Below are 18,169 nucleotides of genomic sequence, written 5' to 3' on the forward strand. Positions count from 1 at the left end.
TAGTTTTGAGGCCCCTGTCCGGCGAGGAAGAGACCTCGGTTCTAGTTTCCAAACCGGCGAAGAAAAATAAGAGGAAAAGGGCCTCTACTTCCGAGAATCCAAAACCAAAGGCAAAGTCAACTCGTAAGTCGAAGAAGAATACCGTCCCTTTGACCTTAGAGTCGGTTCAGTGCCTCAGAGACGAAGATGAGGAAAAAGAAGGTGAGGAGTTCGTGCTGGTGGCCCGAACGAAGAAAACCGCCAATGCCCCACAGGTAGGTGGATCGATGGTGGTTTATACAGCTCCGGCTCAAACTGAGGATATATCAGAGAAGGATTCGGGCAGAGTTACTGAGTCTTTGTAGATCGATGGTGTTTCCAATCGAAGCCAATAGATTGGGAATATATCTGAAGGGGTTGTTCCCGAATCTCTTCAAACCGAAGGGAACGCCCCAAGTGACTTACTTAGGGCAGCAGGAATCGAAGACTCGCCCACCTTTCCTACCTTTTATGAAGGGGAGATTTGGGAAGCCCAAGCTTTGGGGGCCCTCGAACTAGACATGCCTCATGAAGGGGATGATCCCTTCTATGGTCTATTTACCGGTGTCGAGGATGCTGCCTGTAGCAGTGATGCATCAGATTGTTTTCACGGAGTGCAGCAAGCTTTCAATCATGTAAGCCTTAATTTATTTCGTTTGGTATTATCCCTTATGTCTATTTTCTTTTTTTACTTTGTTTCTTCTTCCCTTGTAGGCTGCGGCAGCTTATCGAGAGGCATGTTCTCGATCCCGAGCTGAGCTGCATCGATATGAGGTCGATCTTCGACGAGTCACGGAGGAGAGGAATACCCTTAAACTTCTCTTAAGGTAAAGAGAGGAGGAAATCAAGGATCTCCGAGCTGAGTTGACTAAAGCTTATCAAGATCAGACCGGTCTGTTCGAGCAGGTAATGATACTATTAAAAGCCTATGGGCTCGATACTGGAATGACGGCTAATCTTTCGATCTCACAGCTGCAGTAGAAGCTTGAGTTGATCGGGAAACTCCCTGAGGAGGTTGATGAGATAAAGGCGGAGTCCTTGAAATGGAAGGAAAACATGGACCGCCTTGCTGCAGAGAGAGGGGCTGCTTGAGCCCAGTTGTCATCGACCGAAAGTCAACTTTAGAGCCTGAAGGAGAAAAGCTTGGCTTAAGCAAGGGAAAAGGAGGAGCTCGAGGCTCAGTTGGCCTCTGAACTTGCCAAGGATGAAAAAACAAAGGCTGATGCAGACGCAATGGTGGTTGTTTATCGGGCTGATGCTGAAGTCACTCAGTTACATGCGAGAGAGGTTGCCAATACCGCTCGAACTCGAGCACATTGGATCACCGAATTTGCCAAATGCCAAACTCAGAAGGAAACCCTCGAGGAGATCCATGCTCAGGGCTTCGATCTTTCTGAAGAGATAACAAAGGCAAGAGAGCTTGAAGCTGATGTTGGGGCCTTGGCCTCCGATGATGATGACGAAGACGATGACGACGATGATTATGATGACGGGAGCAAAAGCGGGTCTCAGAGTGAGGAGGAGCCCGATGGAGAAAAGACTGCTCCCCGTAGATGATTAGGTTCCTTTGTAAGGCCCTGATCGGTCATTTTGCTTAGTGAAGATTTTGTTTACTTGTGTTTTCTGAAAATGTTTGTAAGTTTGAGGCCTCAGGCAATTTGCTCGAACTCGAAGTAGCATAGCCCTTGGGCTTAATAATTGAGTGAGTGATTGCTTCGAACTCGAACTCAAAGTATCGTAGACCGTAGGCTTTTTATGATCGAGTGAGTGATTGATCGGACTCGAAGTAAGATAGCCCTTAGGCTTAATAATTGAGTGAGTGATTTCTTCGAACTCGAACTCAAAGTATCGTAGCCCATAGGCTTTTTATGATCGAGTGAGTGATTGCTCTAACTCGAAGTAAGATAGCCCTTAGGCTTAATAATTGAGTGAGTGATTGCTTCGAACTCGAACTCAAAGTATCGTAGCCCGTAGGCTTTTTATGATCGAGTGAGTGATTGCTCGAACTCGAAGTAAGATAGCCCTTAGTCTTAATAATTGAGTGAGTGATTGCTTCGAACTCGAACTCAAAGTATCATAGCCGGTAGGCTTTTTATGATCGAGTGAGTGATTGCTCGAACTCGAAGTAAGATAGCCTTAGGCTTAATAATTGAGTGAGTGATTGCTTCAAACTCGAACTCAAAGTATCGTAGCCCATAGGCCTTTTATGACCGAGTGATTTGCTCGAACTCGAAGTAAGATAGCCCTTAGGCTTAATAATTGAGTGAGCGATTGCTTCGAACTCAAACTCAAAGTATTTGTAGCCCGTAGGCTTTTTTGATCGCTCGTATCAAAATGTTTTTTGATGGTGGTTAGCCTTTAAGCCTGTTTGAATCATGAAGTAGGAAGATCTTTTCAAAGTGTGAGATATATCTGAAAAGAAGAAGTTTTCCTTTATAAGTAATTATACATGTATTCATATCTTATGCCAGGGTTCGAGCAAACCTACGTGGGCATGGTTTGTTTTGACCATTTGGCCCTTACACTTTTCTCTATCGAGACCCTGTCCGACATGAATTTGATATGAAACAATTTTCTTGTGCCGAACTTGGTTTATTTGATGGTAGCCCCCCAGTATTCGAGGTTGATTATGATGGAGCCTCGGATACTATTGAATTGCCCTCAGGTAGCACATAGTTGTTGCCTTGTTAAAAACCTTGCTAGAAAATCCATTTGGGATAAAAGCCGAATTAAGGGAAAAAGAGTACAACGCATGCTTTAAAACCAGAGGTCTTGATGTCTTTTGTCGAATTCCTTCAATGAGTTAGCGACGAATATATATATATATATATAGACGATAGAGAGGAGAAAATCATACCTTAACAATAATATCGTTTGAGAAGCGATATGTTCCAATTGTTTGGTAATGGTTTTCCATCCATTGTTCCAAGATTATAAGACCATTTCCTGACTATATCGAGGACTTGATAGGACCCTTCCCAATTTGGGTCGAGCTTCCCTTCATTAGGATCTCGAGTGTTGATGGTGACCTTCCTTAGGACCAAGTCCCCGGCCTTAAAATGGCGGAGGTTGGTTCTTCTATTGTAGTACCTTTCGATTCGTTGTTTTTGTGCAGCCATTCGAACTAGTGCCGCCTCTCATTTTTCATCGAATAATTCGAGGCTAGTATTCATAGCCTTGTAGTTTGACTCTTCCGATGTATGTCGGAACTTTGTGCTGGGTTCTTTGACTTCGACTGGAATTAAAGCTTCGGAGCCATGTACTAGGGAAAATGGAGTCGCTCCCGTACTGGATTTAGATGTTGTCTGATATGCCCAAAGGACTTCGGGCAAAATTTCTCTCTACTTTCCTTTAGCTTCGTTCAATCTTTTCTTCATGTTTTGGATGATAGTCTTGTTTGTTGATTCGGCCTGTCCGTTCCCACTCGTATGATATGGTGTTGACAATATCCTTTTTATTTTATGGTCTTCGAGGTATTTTGTCACTTTACCACCGATAAATTGCTTACCATTGTCGCATGTTATTTCTGCAGGCATCCCAAATCGACACACGATGTGAACCCAGATGAAATCTATAACCTCTTTCTCTCTCACATTCTCGAACGCCTGTGCTTCAACCCATTTAGAGAAATAATCAGTCATAAATAAAATGAATTTAGTTTTACCTGGGGCCGATGGTAGAGGGCCGACGATATCCATTTCCCATTTCATGAATGGCCATGGGGAAATGACTGAATGAAGCTGCTCTCCGGGTTGATGGATCAATGGTGCAAACCTTTGACATTTATCACATTTTCGAACAAACTCCTTAATGTCCTTTTCCATGCTATTCCAGTAGTATCCTGCTCTGATGAACTTGCGAATTATTGGTTCGGCGCCAGAGTGGTTTCCACAAGTGCCCTCATGGACCTCTCGTAAAACATAATCGGTGTCACCTGGCCCCAAGCATACTGCCAGTGGTCCATCGAACGTCCTTCTGTATAATGTTCCATCTTCAACCAACGTGAATCGAGCAGCCTTGGTTCGTAGAACCCTCGATTCTTTAGGGTTCGATGGGAGTTTTCCGTTCTTTAAGTATTCAATATACTTATTCCTCCAATCCTAGGTTAAGCTCGTGGAATTCATCTCTACATGTCCCTCCTCGATTATAGATCTCGAGAGTTGAATGACAGTCCCCGAGTCGATCTTATCTTCCTCGACCGATGATCCCAAATTTGTGAGTGCGTCGGCCTCACTGTTCTGCTCTTGAGGCACATATTGTAGGGTCCATTCTTTGAAACGGTGCAGAGTTACCTGTAATTTGTCCAAATACCTTTGTATCCTATCTTCTCGAACCTCGAAAGTTTTATTTACTTGGTTCACCACTAGTAAAGAGTCATATTTGGCTTCAATGACTTCTGCTCCCAAGCTTTTAGCTAGCTCGAGACCTGCAATCATGGCCTCCTCTCTTAATTGTCCGCAATCCTCGGTCCTGTGGCCATGCGTATCATGATTATTGCACATTGAATTCGGGTTCCTTTGGGAAGGGTCGGTTTGCATGGGTCTGGGCCACCTAGTATCTTTGATTCTTCCGATCGCCAATACAATGACCGATGCATCGACGCTGAAATTGTACTCTGATAGCCGAGGTGCCTCTACATGATCGACATATTTATCAAAGCCACTCTTGCTCATAAGTCCTCGAGAATTTTGTCCTCGATCACTCCTTTGATTGTTCCGGGCGATATTGCGTGTCGAACCATTATTCGTTCGATCTGCAACGTATGGTTGATATCGGTCTCTATTCGAACTCTATTCTCTGTCGATGTCCCTCTAGTTTTTAATAGCCGATCTGTTCCGATGCATGGATCCGGAAAGAGATCCTAATTGGTCATCTTCGACCCTGATTTTTGACTGGTATCGATTATGTACATCTGCCCAAGTTATTACCGGATACTCAATCAAATTTTGCTTCAGCTGACGTGACGCTATTTAACTTTACTCGTTCAACCCTTGGGTGAAAGCTTGGACGGCCCATTCGTCTGTGACCGGTGGCAATTCCTTACGTTCCATCTGAAATCGGCACACGAATTCCCTCAGCATTTCATTATCCATTTGTTTTACTTTGAAAATGTCTGATTTCCTCATTGCAACCTTTATGGAACCGGCGTGTGTCCTTACAAACGAATCCGCTAACATGGAAAATGAATCGATGGAATTTGGTGGCAGGTTATGATACTAAATCATCCCCCCCTTCGAGAGGGTCTCTCCGAATGTTTTCAACAACACAGACTCGATTTCATTGTCTTCCAAATTGTTACCCTTGATGGCACACGTATGAGAGGTAACGCGTTCGTTAGGATCGGTCGTACCATTATATTTGGGGATTTCGGGCATACAGAATATTTTGGGGATTGGTTTTGGGGCTGCACTCGAAGGAAAAGGCTTTTGTACAAATTTCTTGGAATCCAACCCTTTTATCGTGGGCGGAGCTCCTGGGATTTGATTGACCCTGGAATTACATGTTTCTACTTTCTTATCGTTGGCCTCGATTCGCTTTGTGAGCTCCTCAAGTATTTTAGTAATTTCGGGGGTAGTCCCTGACTCTGGTTCGTTTGACCTCACTATGACTGGCTCCGTTCGATGGGCTATTTCTCGAGGTGGACTGGGCTCCGGTCTTCTTGGTAGCTGGGTTTGGCTCTTCAATTGAGCTATCGCTACCTGCTGGGCTTGCAATATTTCAAAAATCATACGCAAGTTGACTCCTTTTTCTTCCACGTTATGGGAGTCTCGAGTTGCAGATCGAGTACTGCCATGAATGCTATTTTCTGGCTCGGAATGTTGGTTTGCCTCAAAGGCCACATGTGAGTTGACATCTAGCGGTACTTCGGCTCGAGCTTTACGTACTTTGACTCGAGCTTCAATGACATCGATAAGCGGCCTTCCGACCCTTGGCATCACGTTATTGGTTTCGTCTTGAAGGCCGACTTCGTTGTCGGTGGGTAAAGCCATTAATGGAGGGTTTACCATTGCTAGTTCGAGTCAGAGACACTCTCAAAAGACGAGCGTAAACTGGTGTGTGTTGCAGATTTATATTAAACAAACACTGTTATCCTTAGCCCCACGGTGGGCGCCAAACTATTTACCCAAAAAATTGGATAGAGTTAAATTTTTGTATGGTTCTAAGGATACATGATATAACTTTGTACAAATTGTAGAGTGAAATAGAAATATATATATATTCTTGACAAATGGAATGAAATGTAAGGCAGAGAAAAAAGAAATATTGATGAACAAGGCAAAGTAAATGAGCCCAAAAGTGTTAATCTCTCTAAAGTTGTCTTTGTTACAATGTGTGTCTGCCCTATGCTTACAAGGATTTCCCTCTTTATAGTAGAGGGATCCTACTTTATTTATAATAAAAAAATATATAGTGAAGAACTCATGATGAATTGTCTTTTCCTCGATTTCTACTAAGATTCTCTCCCCAAGTGCGGTTGCAACGGCTCTTATCTGTGAGCTCAATACTGGCTCGAGCTCGGTATTGGATCGAGCCCTCAGCCTCGGTTCGAGCTTGATTCTGACTTGGAGTCTCGATATTCGGGGTGAGTGTTGGTCGGTCTATGCATCTTCGATAATCTTCACTTTGCTTCATAGTTCGATTTGGATATGAGCTCGATAATGATACCGAGCTTCACTACTGGAAAATAGCAGAATTCCGACTGCTAAAACTGTTGAAAATCGATCAAAAATCACGAATTTTCGACTACTTTCCGACCAAAATTGATCGCTCGGAAAACAGTTGGTCGAAAAACAATTTCCGACCAAATCCGTCGGAACGTTCGAAAGGTCACACGACCAAATATTTTCAAATTTCCGACCAAAGTGGTCGGAATTTACCGACCGAATCAGTCGTAATAATATAAATAAAAATAATATAAATATATAATTTTCGACCGAATCTGTCGGAAATTAATATTTAAAAAATAAATTTTATTTAATTTCCGACGGAATCCGTCGAAAACTTTTAAATATTTTTTTTTAAAAATTTCCGACCGAATCGGTCGGAAATCTGAGAATTTTTGGCAAAATGTGGGCAGTTGTCCGACTGTTTCTGTTCGAAATTAGTCGGAATTTTCTGTAAAACTGGGCAGCATTCTGCCCAATTTGGAGCTACACCACCTGTCAAACTATTACAATATAATAACGCCAACAACCAATCAACCATTAACACAATCTAAACCAACAATACCAACCATTAACACAATTTAAACCAACAATACCAACCATTAACATAATTTAAACTAACAATACCAATCATTGACACAACCTAAACTAACAATACCAACCATTAAAAAAATAACAAAGGAGGGTGAGGGAAACCTACCTGGCAGTGCAGGGTCGTCGACGGAGCTGCAGCGGAGCGGCGTCGCCGGTGAGTGGCACTGGTGATGGCAGCGGTGGGTTGGGTGGGGGGAGGGAGAAGGGGAGGTTTGCGTGTGAGAGAGAGAAGAGAGAAGGAAGAAAACAGGGAAAGAAAAAACAAAGGGGTCGGGGGGTTTTAAAATTATATTCCGACCGATTCGGTCAGAAAATAGGTCAAATAGTCAAATCTCGTTTTAATAAAAAAATTCTGACCAAATCGGTCGCAATTTTTTTTATTTTTTTAAAATTCTTTTTTAATTATTTCCGACCGAATTGGTCGCTAACAGTTACACGATATTTTCCGCCAAAATTTACAACGGATATAGACGGAATACGAGTCGTAATTATTATTAAAAATTAAAAAATATATTTAATTGCAATTTCCGACCGATTCCGTCAGAAATTTACGACTACTTTTTCCGATCGGAAATTGGCCGTTTTTTAGTAGTGCTTGTTATTGATCGGTCTTAGAGCTTGAAACTTGACGCCCTTACTTCGGACATCGACCTGTCGTCATGCAGATACCCTTTGATCGAAGTATTATCATCTTGACCAGTCCGTACGACTGACTGAATCGGTTTTAACCGTACACATGTAGCCTCTACATAAGTTATATAGTCAGTTGCTAATGAAGAATTAGAATTTACAATGTATTAGTTAGTAATTGTGTAGTAGAATAGTAGGAAATGGTTAGGAGGAATTTCGAATGAAGAAACCTAACTGCCACAGTTTCGGGGTCGTAATCTCAGCAGTTTCTTCTATAACGCCCCTCTTGCATTTTTCAGGAAAAGCCGTTACCTATTCTTTTAGTTTCAGTTACCCATCCTCTTCCTACTTTAATTTTCACTTGATTCACTCATTACTTCTGATTTTTCTATTCAGAAATAAATAAATAAAAATTACGTTTCATTGCCAAACCATGCAGACATTAAACAAACAAAACAAGAAAATAAAATTTTCATTTCTCAGTATTTTAGTAGTATTAGAAACAAACAAACTAACTAACAAAAAAGAAACCAACTAGAAGTGGTTTCGTCAATGCGAGCAGTTTACGTTTCATGCCAACAACTCCTCTTTCCTTACGGTTATTGTTACGCTGATCATGTTACATTTACATGTTCATCTTCATCTTCACTTCCTTCTTTTCTATTTCTAAACCCTAACCATCTTCTTCCCTTTATACTACAACAGATAATTTATTCAATGGATAATAGTACTGGTGAAAAGATCAAAGGTTCGTGGAGTCCTGAAGAGGACGCCATGTTGACCAAGCTAGTGGACCAACATGGTCCACGAAATTGGTCCCTAATAAGCATCGGCATTCCCAGAAGATCCGGTAAGTCTTGCCGTCTGCGGTGGTGCAATCAGCTCAGCCCCGCCGTGCAACACCGTCCCTTTACCCCTTCTGAGGACGCTATCATCCTTCAGGCACATTCTGTTCACGGTAATAGGTGGGCTACAATCGCGCGACTCTTGCCGGGAAGGACTGATAATGCCATTAAAAATCACTGGAACTCCACGCTCCGCCGTAAGCGCCACGCGCCGGAGGCGGCGGCAGCGGCAGCAGCGACTATGCTTATGGGCTTGGATGAGTCGAGGACTGGGTCATCGTCAGAGTCCAACTCAAAGAGGCAGTGTTCTCGTGCATCGCAGGAGCAGAGTAGTTATGGGCTGGACGCTGATGATTTGGGCCGTAATGGGCCGGAGACTTCACTGACTTTGTCGCTACCTGGGGGAGGATTGCAACAGTCACATGCTGTTGACGAAAAGATGGTGAAGGATGAAGTTCCGCCACCGATCAACGGTGATAATAAAGTGAAGGAGGAAAAATGTAGGGTGGAGATTGAAGAAACATGTTTGGTGACGATCATGCAGCGTATGATAGCACATGAGGTTCGTTGTTACATTGACAAATTACGGGCTCAGGGTGGGCTTGAAATTGTGCCTGGCTTTGAGTCTGATGTTCCGAAGCAACCTTAGAAATTATATATTTTTCCATCTGGTTAAACTTTTGAATTTAATTAGGATAATTACTATGAACGTCCTATCTTTGAAGGCCAAAATTGCACCTTGAATTCCTAAGTTAAAGTGAAATTCTCTTTCATATCGTTAACTTAATAAATTAGTTACTATAGTTTCAAGTTGTGGATTTTCTTGCCCTTAGTATCTCATGATTTATATAACCATTAGCAGGAAAATACTGAAATTCGATTAAATTATTACTATTTAACAACGGCATGGTCATTTGAAAACGACAGTTAGATTGTTTTGACTTATTTGGTATATAATGGCTACAGTTAAGAACAGTACTTGCAAGCATCAAGTCTAATCAGTATTTGATTTATCGTTACCCTATAAGATGGAATTGTAAAAGAACTTTTTATCGTATCCTTTGGTTGCTATATAGGAGTTCAGCGTTCGATTAGTTAAATGGTCGTGGTGATTTTTCTTCGAAATTCGTTGAGTTGGAACAATCAACAGAGATGGTAGTATTTCGAAACGAAACAATTTAAACATGAGTTTTTCCTTTCGTTTCAGTGATTTTGTTCAGATAAGAAAAGGGAGGGAGAAGGATAAGAATGTTCATGTTTAGTTCCATCCAATTTGAGTAGTTCTGTAGAATAGACCTCAAAAGAAAATTGATAAGAAAAACAACGGGTGATTGAAGTGTAAATTTCACAAATTGTCGTATAATTATGATTTTTTTCACACTTAAGTCATATAACTATATTTTTTAACACAAAAATTATAAAATTTTCACTAATTCACACAAAATTCATAGTGACAAGAAAATACAACTTTTCAGTAGTATTTTCTTATTTCACATTTTTATTATTATATTTTTTAGTCTAATAAATAATAACCCAACTAAAATAGAAAAAATATATATTTTTAGCTCCCAAAAATAATAGCGGACATATGTGTATTATATACATATAATATAAATATTTTACATATTTTATGGTTAGCGAATGCAATTAGTTTCGACTGACCGACCAATTTTTTGCGCTTAAAATAGGAATTACCCAACCGATCCGACTCAATACCAGTGTACATAAAGTAAAATAATTCCAAAAGTGAATCCTTCACCAAAAAAATACTTAGTTTGGAATATATGAGATTCTGAAGAAAAAAAAGAAAAACAAAGTATGAATAATTAGAGAGCTCTTGAACAATAATGCTATCAATTTGAATGAACATCTTTAAAATAAAAATAAAAGATAGAGGTATCGTGTTTTGAAGGACTTCCTTTTAGTATTATATTAATTTATGTATATGAATATTGGGTTAGGTGGGTCAGGTTAGGTTGTATCTAGGGGTGTACATAGGTCGGGTTGGTTTGAATTTTCTAATTACCAAACCAAACCAATTGTATCGGGTTATTAAATCTAAATATCAAACCAAACCAATAAAAGTCGGGGTTTTTTAATCTCGGTTTTTCTCGATTTTTTCGGGTTTTCGAATTTTTTTGATTTTTTTCATTAAGTCTTCATAGCACAAAACGTAAAATTTGTGCTCCAAATATTTTTTTAATCCTAGTAAGACATAACTATATAAAGTGTTTTCAATAAAATAACATAAATATGAGATGAGTCATGGCATTGTACTAAAATATTCAACAATAAAGATAATAAAATTGCATAAAATAAATATTATTAATAAGCCATAATGAAAAAAAACATAATTTAAAATTACGACCAATAATTACTATTATTTACATGACTAACCACTAAAAGAAAAATAAGTTATACATTTTATATAAACCATGGAAAAACTAAAAAATAGATATCCAACACTATTTTCATTCATAGTACAATTGAATTGAATATTGTATTAGCATTAGTATTGATTTGATTTTGGTTGAGGATTTATTTGAGCTACTAATATTTATGGACTATAAAACTTATTGGAGCATCCAAAAATATTTATAAACTACACTACAATAAATATTTTTATGTATTAAATATATTTAAAATTTCTATACATATAATATCGAGTTGGTTTGGTTTCGGTTTGACTTTTATTAGTTAAAACCAAACCAAACCAAATATGGTCGGATTTTTTTCCAACACCAAACCAAATCAAACCAAACAATAGTCGGGTGTTTTTTCTCGGTTTGACTCGGATTATCGGGTTGGTGCGGTTTGTCGGTTTCATTTGTACACCCCTAGCTGTATCATTTCTAATTTAATTGAGTTATTATTTATTAGACTGAAAATAAAGAATAAAAAAATATGGAATAAGAAAAAAATTTGTCGGAAAATTATTTTTTCGGTCACTATGATTTTATGTGAGTCACTAAAAGTTTATAATTTTTTTGTGAGAAAATATTATTATATAGTTTTGGTGAAAAGATTTATCATAAGTATATCACCATTTGAGAAATTTATCCCGTGATTGAATTTGCTCTTTTATTTGACGGTTCAAATTTACTTATGATTCACGTGATAACAAATGATGTTACAGAACACTAATAAATAAGGGAAAAGGGCCAAATATATCCATCCACTTTCGAATATTGTCTACATTTAACATCCATTATGTTATCCGGTCAAATTTATCCCTACCGTTATACTATCTGGCCAAATTTATCCCTATCATGAGCAAACATTCAAAAATTACCCTATGATATGTTAAGTAATCCAAAATCTCCCAAATTTTTTTTATTTAAATCACTTGTTATTATTCTTGCTCCACTATTTTCTGAAATTACTATTGATGTGAATACTAAAGTTACTAGACTACACAAATCATTCATAAATATTTTTCATTACCAATGCACCAACTTTTCTTCTTGTAATAATGGTTTCGGAATTGGTTTAAATTTTTATTTTATTTTTCAACCATATACACACTTAGAATTCAGTGGGTCTATTTATTATGAATTATATGCAGCTGATCATCATGTATGTACATGTATTATATTCAAATATATCTTGTCATTGTCTGGTTAGTATAAAGTTCGATCGACTAACTTAAGAGTGCACAATGTGTCGGCATTTGATTAAAGGAAAGTTGAATTTGACAATATAAAGTCTCCGAGGAACTTCAATTTCAATCACTAATACTTGCAAAGTCCCCATATATTTGGTGCAACGAATTCATTAAAATTGGAATGTTGTAAATACTTTTAGAATTTAGACAAACTACCTAATTTAGATTTTTCAAATAACTAAACTTTGTTTATTAACGGTTGTATTATTTAATATTTTTTATCTTATTGGTTTTTCCAATTCAGATAGCAGGTAAATGTCAATTATTTTGAAAATAGTGGACTAAGAAGCAGAATCAGTAACTTAATTAAAATGATTTGGGAGATTTTGGGTTACCTGACGGACTGAGGGGTAATTTTTAAAAGTTTACTGATTATAGGAGTAAATTTGACCCAATAATATAACGATAGAGATAAATTTAACCTGATAGTATAACGAAGGTTAAATATTGATAATATCTTTAAGGTTGAAGAGTATATTTGGCCGTTTTCCCAATAAATAATGTCCTTTATGCAAGTCGAAAGGACCATATTCGACTCGAGCGATGTCGCCACCTAAAAGGCAATCAATTAACCACTGTCCTAAAACCGGCCTACCTAAAAACGAACTCATGATATAGAGACAAAAATTATTTAAATTTATAGAAAAGGTTCCTACAGTCTACAGCTCCTTAAATCATAGATCCTAATAAAACTTATCATAGCACTGAATATATACTCATAGCGAAACACAGCAAAAAGAATAATACTGTATTAAAAATTTTCACTATTCCAGCTATTTTTTTTCTTCTAAATTCGTTGAGTTGGAACAATCAACAGAGATAGTAGTATTTCGAAACGAAACAATTTAAACATGAGACTTTTTCCTTTCGTTTCATTGATTTTGTTCAGATCCCATATTTTTAATAAGGAATGGGAGGGAAAATTTTTACTAATGGTCATATAATTATGGTTTTTTTCACACTAAAGTCATATATCTATATTTTCTCACACAAAATTAATAAAATTTTCACTAATTCACACAAGTGTTTTCTTATTTCACATTTTTATTATTATATTTTTCAGTCTAATAAATAATAACCCAACTAAAATAGAAAAAATATATATTTTTAGCTCCCAAAATTAATAGCGGATATATGTGTACTATATACATATAATATACATATTTTACACATTTTATGGTTAGCGAATGCAATTAGTTTCGACCGACCGGCCAATTGTTTTTTTTTTTTTTGCGCTTAAAAGAGGAATTACCCAACCGATCTGACTCAATACCAGTGTACATAAATTAAAATAATACCAAAAATGAATCCTTCACCAAAAAATACTTAGTTTGGAATATATGAGATTTTGAAGAAAAAAAAAGTATGAATAATTAGAGAGCTCTTGAACAATAATGCTATCAATTTAAATAAAAATCTTTAAAATAAAAATAAGTATCGTGTTTTGGGGGATTCCCTTTTAGTATTATATTAATTTATGTATATAAATATTGGGTCACGTGGGTTAGGTTAGGATGTATCATTTCTATTTTAATTGAGTTATTATTTATTAGACTGAAAATAAAGAATAAAATAATATGGAATAAGAAAAGTATTGTCGGAAAATTATTTTTTCGGTCATTATGATTTTTATGTGAGTCACTAAAAGTTTATAATTTTTTTGTGAGAAAATATTATTATATAATTTTGGTGAAAAAAATATTATTATTATATCATCATTTGTAAAATTCATCCCGTGATTGAATTTGCTCTTTTATTTGACGGTTCAAATTTACTTATGATTCACGTGATAACAAATGATGTTACAGAACACTAATACATAAGGGAAAAGGGTCAAATATACCCTTTTACATTATCTATATTTAACCTCCGTTATATTATCCGGCTAAATTTATCCCTACTGTTATACTATCTGGCCAAATTTACCCCTACTGTTATACTATCCGGCCTCACTGTTTTGATCTCGGGGGTACATACTACAAGGTCCATTCCCTGAATTGATGTAGGGTTACCTGTAATTTGTCCAAGTACCTTCGCATCCTTTCTTCTTTTACTTCGAATGTTCCATTAACTTGATTTACCATGAGGAGGGAGTCGTACTTATCTTCGCTTACCTCGGTCCCAAGGCTTTTAGCCAATTCTAGACCTGCAATCATGGCCTCATACTCGGCCTCATTATTAGTCAATTTCACAGTTCTAATAGATGCCTAATCGCATTTCTCGTAGGTGGCTTTAATACGATACCGAGCCCTGACCCCTTCGCGTTCGAGGCACCGTCCGTGAAAAGGGTCCAGATTTCCGAAATGGTCCCCGAGGTTAACATTAATTCTCTTTCGACTTCGGGTATTACGCCGGCCACGAAGTCTGCCAAAATCTGAGATTTTATGGCAGTTCGAATATTGTCTACATTTAACCTCCGTTATACTATCCGGCCAAATTTACCCATACTGTTATATTATCTGGTCAAATTTATTTCTATCATCAGTAAACATTTAAAACTTACCCTTTGATGTATTAAGTAATCTAAAATCTCCCAAATTCCTTTTATTTAAATCACTTGTTGTTTTTCTTGCTCTATTATTTTCAGAAATTACTATTGATGTGTGAATGCTAAAGTTACTAGACTATACAAATTATTCATGAATATTTTTAATTACCAATGCACCAACTTTTCTTCTTGTGATAATGGTTTTGGAATTGGTTTAAATTTTATTTTTATTTTTTAACCATATACACACTGTAGAATTCAGTGGGTCTATTTATTGTGAATTATATATGCAGCTGATCATTATGTATGTACATGTATTATATTCAAATATATATTGTCATTGTCTAGTTAGTATAGAGTTCGATCGACTAACTTAAGAGTGCACAATGTGTGAGCATTTAATTAGAGCAAAGTTGAATTCGACAATGTAAAGTCTCCGAGGACTTCAACTTCAATCACTAATACTTGCAAAGTCCCCATACATTTGGTGCAACGAATTCATTAAAATTGGAATGTTGTAAATACTTTTAGAATTTAGACAAACTACCTAATTTAGATTTTTCAAATAACTAAACTTTATTTATTAACGGTTGTATTATTTAATATTTTTTATCTTATTGGTTTTCCCAATTCAGATAGCAGGTAAATGTCAATTATTTTGAAAATAGTGGACTAAGAAGCAAAATCAGTAACTTAATTAAAATGATTTGGGAGATTTTGGGTTACCTGACGGATTGAGGGGTAATTTTTAAAAGTTTACTGATTATAGAAATAAATTTGACCCAATAATATAACGATAGAGATAAATTTAACCTGATAGTATAACGAAGGTTAAATATTGATAATATCTTTAAGGTTGAAGAGTATATTTGGCCGTTTTCCCAATAAATAATGTCCTTTCTGCAAGTCGAAAGGACCATATTCGACTCGAGCGATGTCGCCACCTAAAAGGCAATCAATTAACCACTGTCCTAAAACCGGCCTACCTAAAAACGAACTCATGATATAGAGACAAAAATTATTTAAATTTATAGAAAAGGTTCCTACAGTCTACAGCTCCTTAAATCATAGATCCTAATAAAACTTATCATAGCACTGAATATATACTCATAGCGAAACACAGCAAAAAGAATAATACTGTATTAAAAAATTTCACTATTATGCAGCTAATCAGAAGGAGCATAAAGCTAAACTAGGTTCTTTTCATTTTGCGGACCAAGTTTCTTCTTCTACTTCAAATTTATACCATAACACACCCAATTAACAAGTTATCAATTAGCCTGAAACTGCAATGACGAGCGACTAACCTACTACTCTATCACATGTGGTATTTCTTCACGCCCTTTTATCCTTCCAAACTCCATAAATTAGCAGCACAATAGGCCAACACGAGTAGATTACAAAACAGTCTACTAAAAGTGGAAAAAAAATGAACTCACGGCTTTCGATCACCATCCCGTGAGTTCTAACTATTAGAAAATCAATTTATGAACCTTCCTTGATATTTAAACACTTAAATAAAGAAATTATACATTTCTTAACTATGAAGTACCTTACAAAACTCGAACTACAAAGAAAAAAGAGAGGCGGTATAATGATACTTATGTCGTAGGGATCGTTCTGATGTTATCGCTTCTCGATTTCGTACTCGGGATGTTAGTATTCTTTGAAACCCTATTAGAGAGCTCAAGAATAGGTTTTATGGCGTTCTCTGGTCGGGTTCTATGTAAAAATGAAAAGAGAGATGAGTTAAGACCTATATATCAACTTTTGAAAAGTCAAAGAGCTGCTAGCTTGACACCCTCACATTGGCCCATCTTACGATGCTTATATCTTTTTATCTTGATATCGTATGAACGAACGGTTAAGTGCATTGGAATGTACATTACAAGAACTTCAATTTGGTATATAATATGTCCCAAAAATACCTCATATAGCACACGAAATCTATTTCTTAAAATGCTGTGTTACAAGACAAATCCTTAGTCGGTTTTTTCGCAACTTAAATCCGATTTTTTCCAAACATTATATTTTTTATCCAAACATCATATATAGTCATATTATAACTTTAAACTCATTTAAATCATGATTAACAAGTCTCATATTCATTATATGTCACCTTGGGATGCACATGGTGAAACACAATGGCTCTCTTAGACCTATTATCGGCCCTGATGGGGTGAACAGACCCAGAAGGAGCTCCGAGTTGGTCGTCCTCGACCCTGATCTTTGATTGGTACCTGTTGTGGACGTCGGAACCAAATTTTATTTTAGCTTTTGAGAGGCCAAGGAACTTTGGGGGTTATGCCCCTGAGTGAATGCCTAGATGGTCCAATCATCTGCAACCAGAGGCAGGTCCATCCGTTCCATCTGGAACCTTGACATGAACTCTCTGAGAATCTCGTTGTCTCTTTGTTTAACCTTGAAAAGGTTTAACTTTCTGGTCTCGACCTTGATGGCCCCGACATGGGCTTTTACGAAAGCATCTGCAAGCATAGCAAATAAGTCAATGGAAGTTGGGGGTAAGTTATGATACCATATCATTGCTCATTTGGACAAAATCTCCCCAAACTTCTTTAGTAACACCAACTCGATTTCATCGTCTTCCAAGTTGTTCCCCTAGATTGCGCACGTATAGGAGGTTACATGCTCATTTAGATCTGCGGTTCCATTATATTTGGGGATATCAAGAATATGAAACCTCTTTGGGATTGGCTTCGGTGACGCACTCGGAGGAAAAGGCTTTTAAATAAATTTCTTGGAATCCGGCCCCTTCAATATCGGGGGTGCTCCCGAGATTTGATCGACCCTGAAATTTTATGTTTCCACCTTTTTGTCATTAGCCTCAATTTTCTTCTCACCTGACTCCACCTACTTCATTAATGCTTCAAGCATTTTCATTATCTCGGGGTTGACCCCGGTCTCGGCTTCACCCGGTCTCTCGGTGATTTGTTTGTTTTATCGAGATCTTTCCCGGGATTGTTCGGGCTTGACCCTGCTGGGGGCATGGCCTTGATTCTGTAGTTGCTCTATTGCTGCCTGTTGAGCCTGCAATATTTTAAAGATTAGCCACAGGCTTAGCCCATCACCTTCGCCTTCGAGCGCTTCTCGAGCTGTTGGTCAGGGTCCCCCGTGAACAGTGTTTTTGGGATCAGTTGGCAAATTCACGTCGATGGCCATCTGCGAGTTAACATCAGTCGGATCATCAACTGGGACAACGTTGGGATCAGCGGGAGGCACCTTATTGCTGGGCACCAAATTATTA

At 37.5% G+C, this 18,169-nt stretch overlaps 2 protein-coding genes across 2 annotated transcripts; both read left to right on the top strand.

Annotated features, from left to right (window-relative positions):
- Positions 1-539: 539 nt before the first annotated feature.
- Positions 540-1,575, top strand: LOC104096241 (uncharacterized). The gene is made up of 3 exons (XM_009602591.1): positions 540-653; positions 733-845; positions 1,176-1,575. Exons 1-3 carry the CDS (start codon positions 540-542, stop codon positions 1,573-1,575), a joined length of 627 nt encoding a protein of 208 aa, XP_009600886.1.
- Positions 1,576-8,459: 6,884 nt separating this feature from the next.
- On the top strand, positions 8,460-9,401 carry LOC104096236 (transcription factor MYB77-like). Its single transcript, XM_009602578.4, has one exon. The coding sequence runs from the start codon at positions 8,460-8,462 to the stop codon at positions 9,399-9,401; it is 942 nt and encodes a 313-aa protein (XP_009600873.1).
- The last annotated feature ends 8,768 nt before the right edge of the window (positions 9,402-18,169 follow it).

The sequence above is a fragment of the Nicotiana tomentosiformis genome, chromosome 3 (genome assembly GCF_000390325.3).
Source record: "Nicotiana tomentosiformis chromosome 3, ASM39032v3, whole genome shotgun sequence".
Classification (NCBI taxonomy): Eukaryota; Viridiplantae; Streptophyta; class Magnoliopsida; order Solanales; family Solanaceae; genus Nicotiana; species Nicotiana tomentosiformis.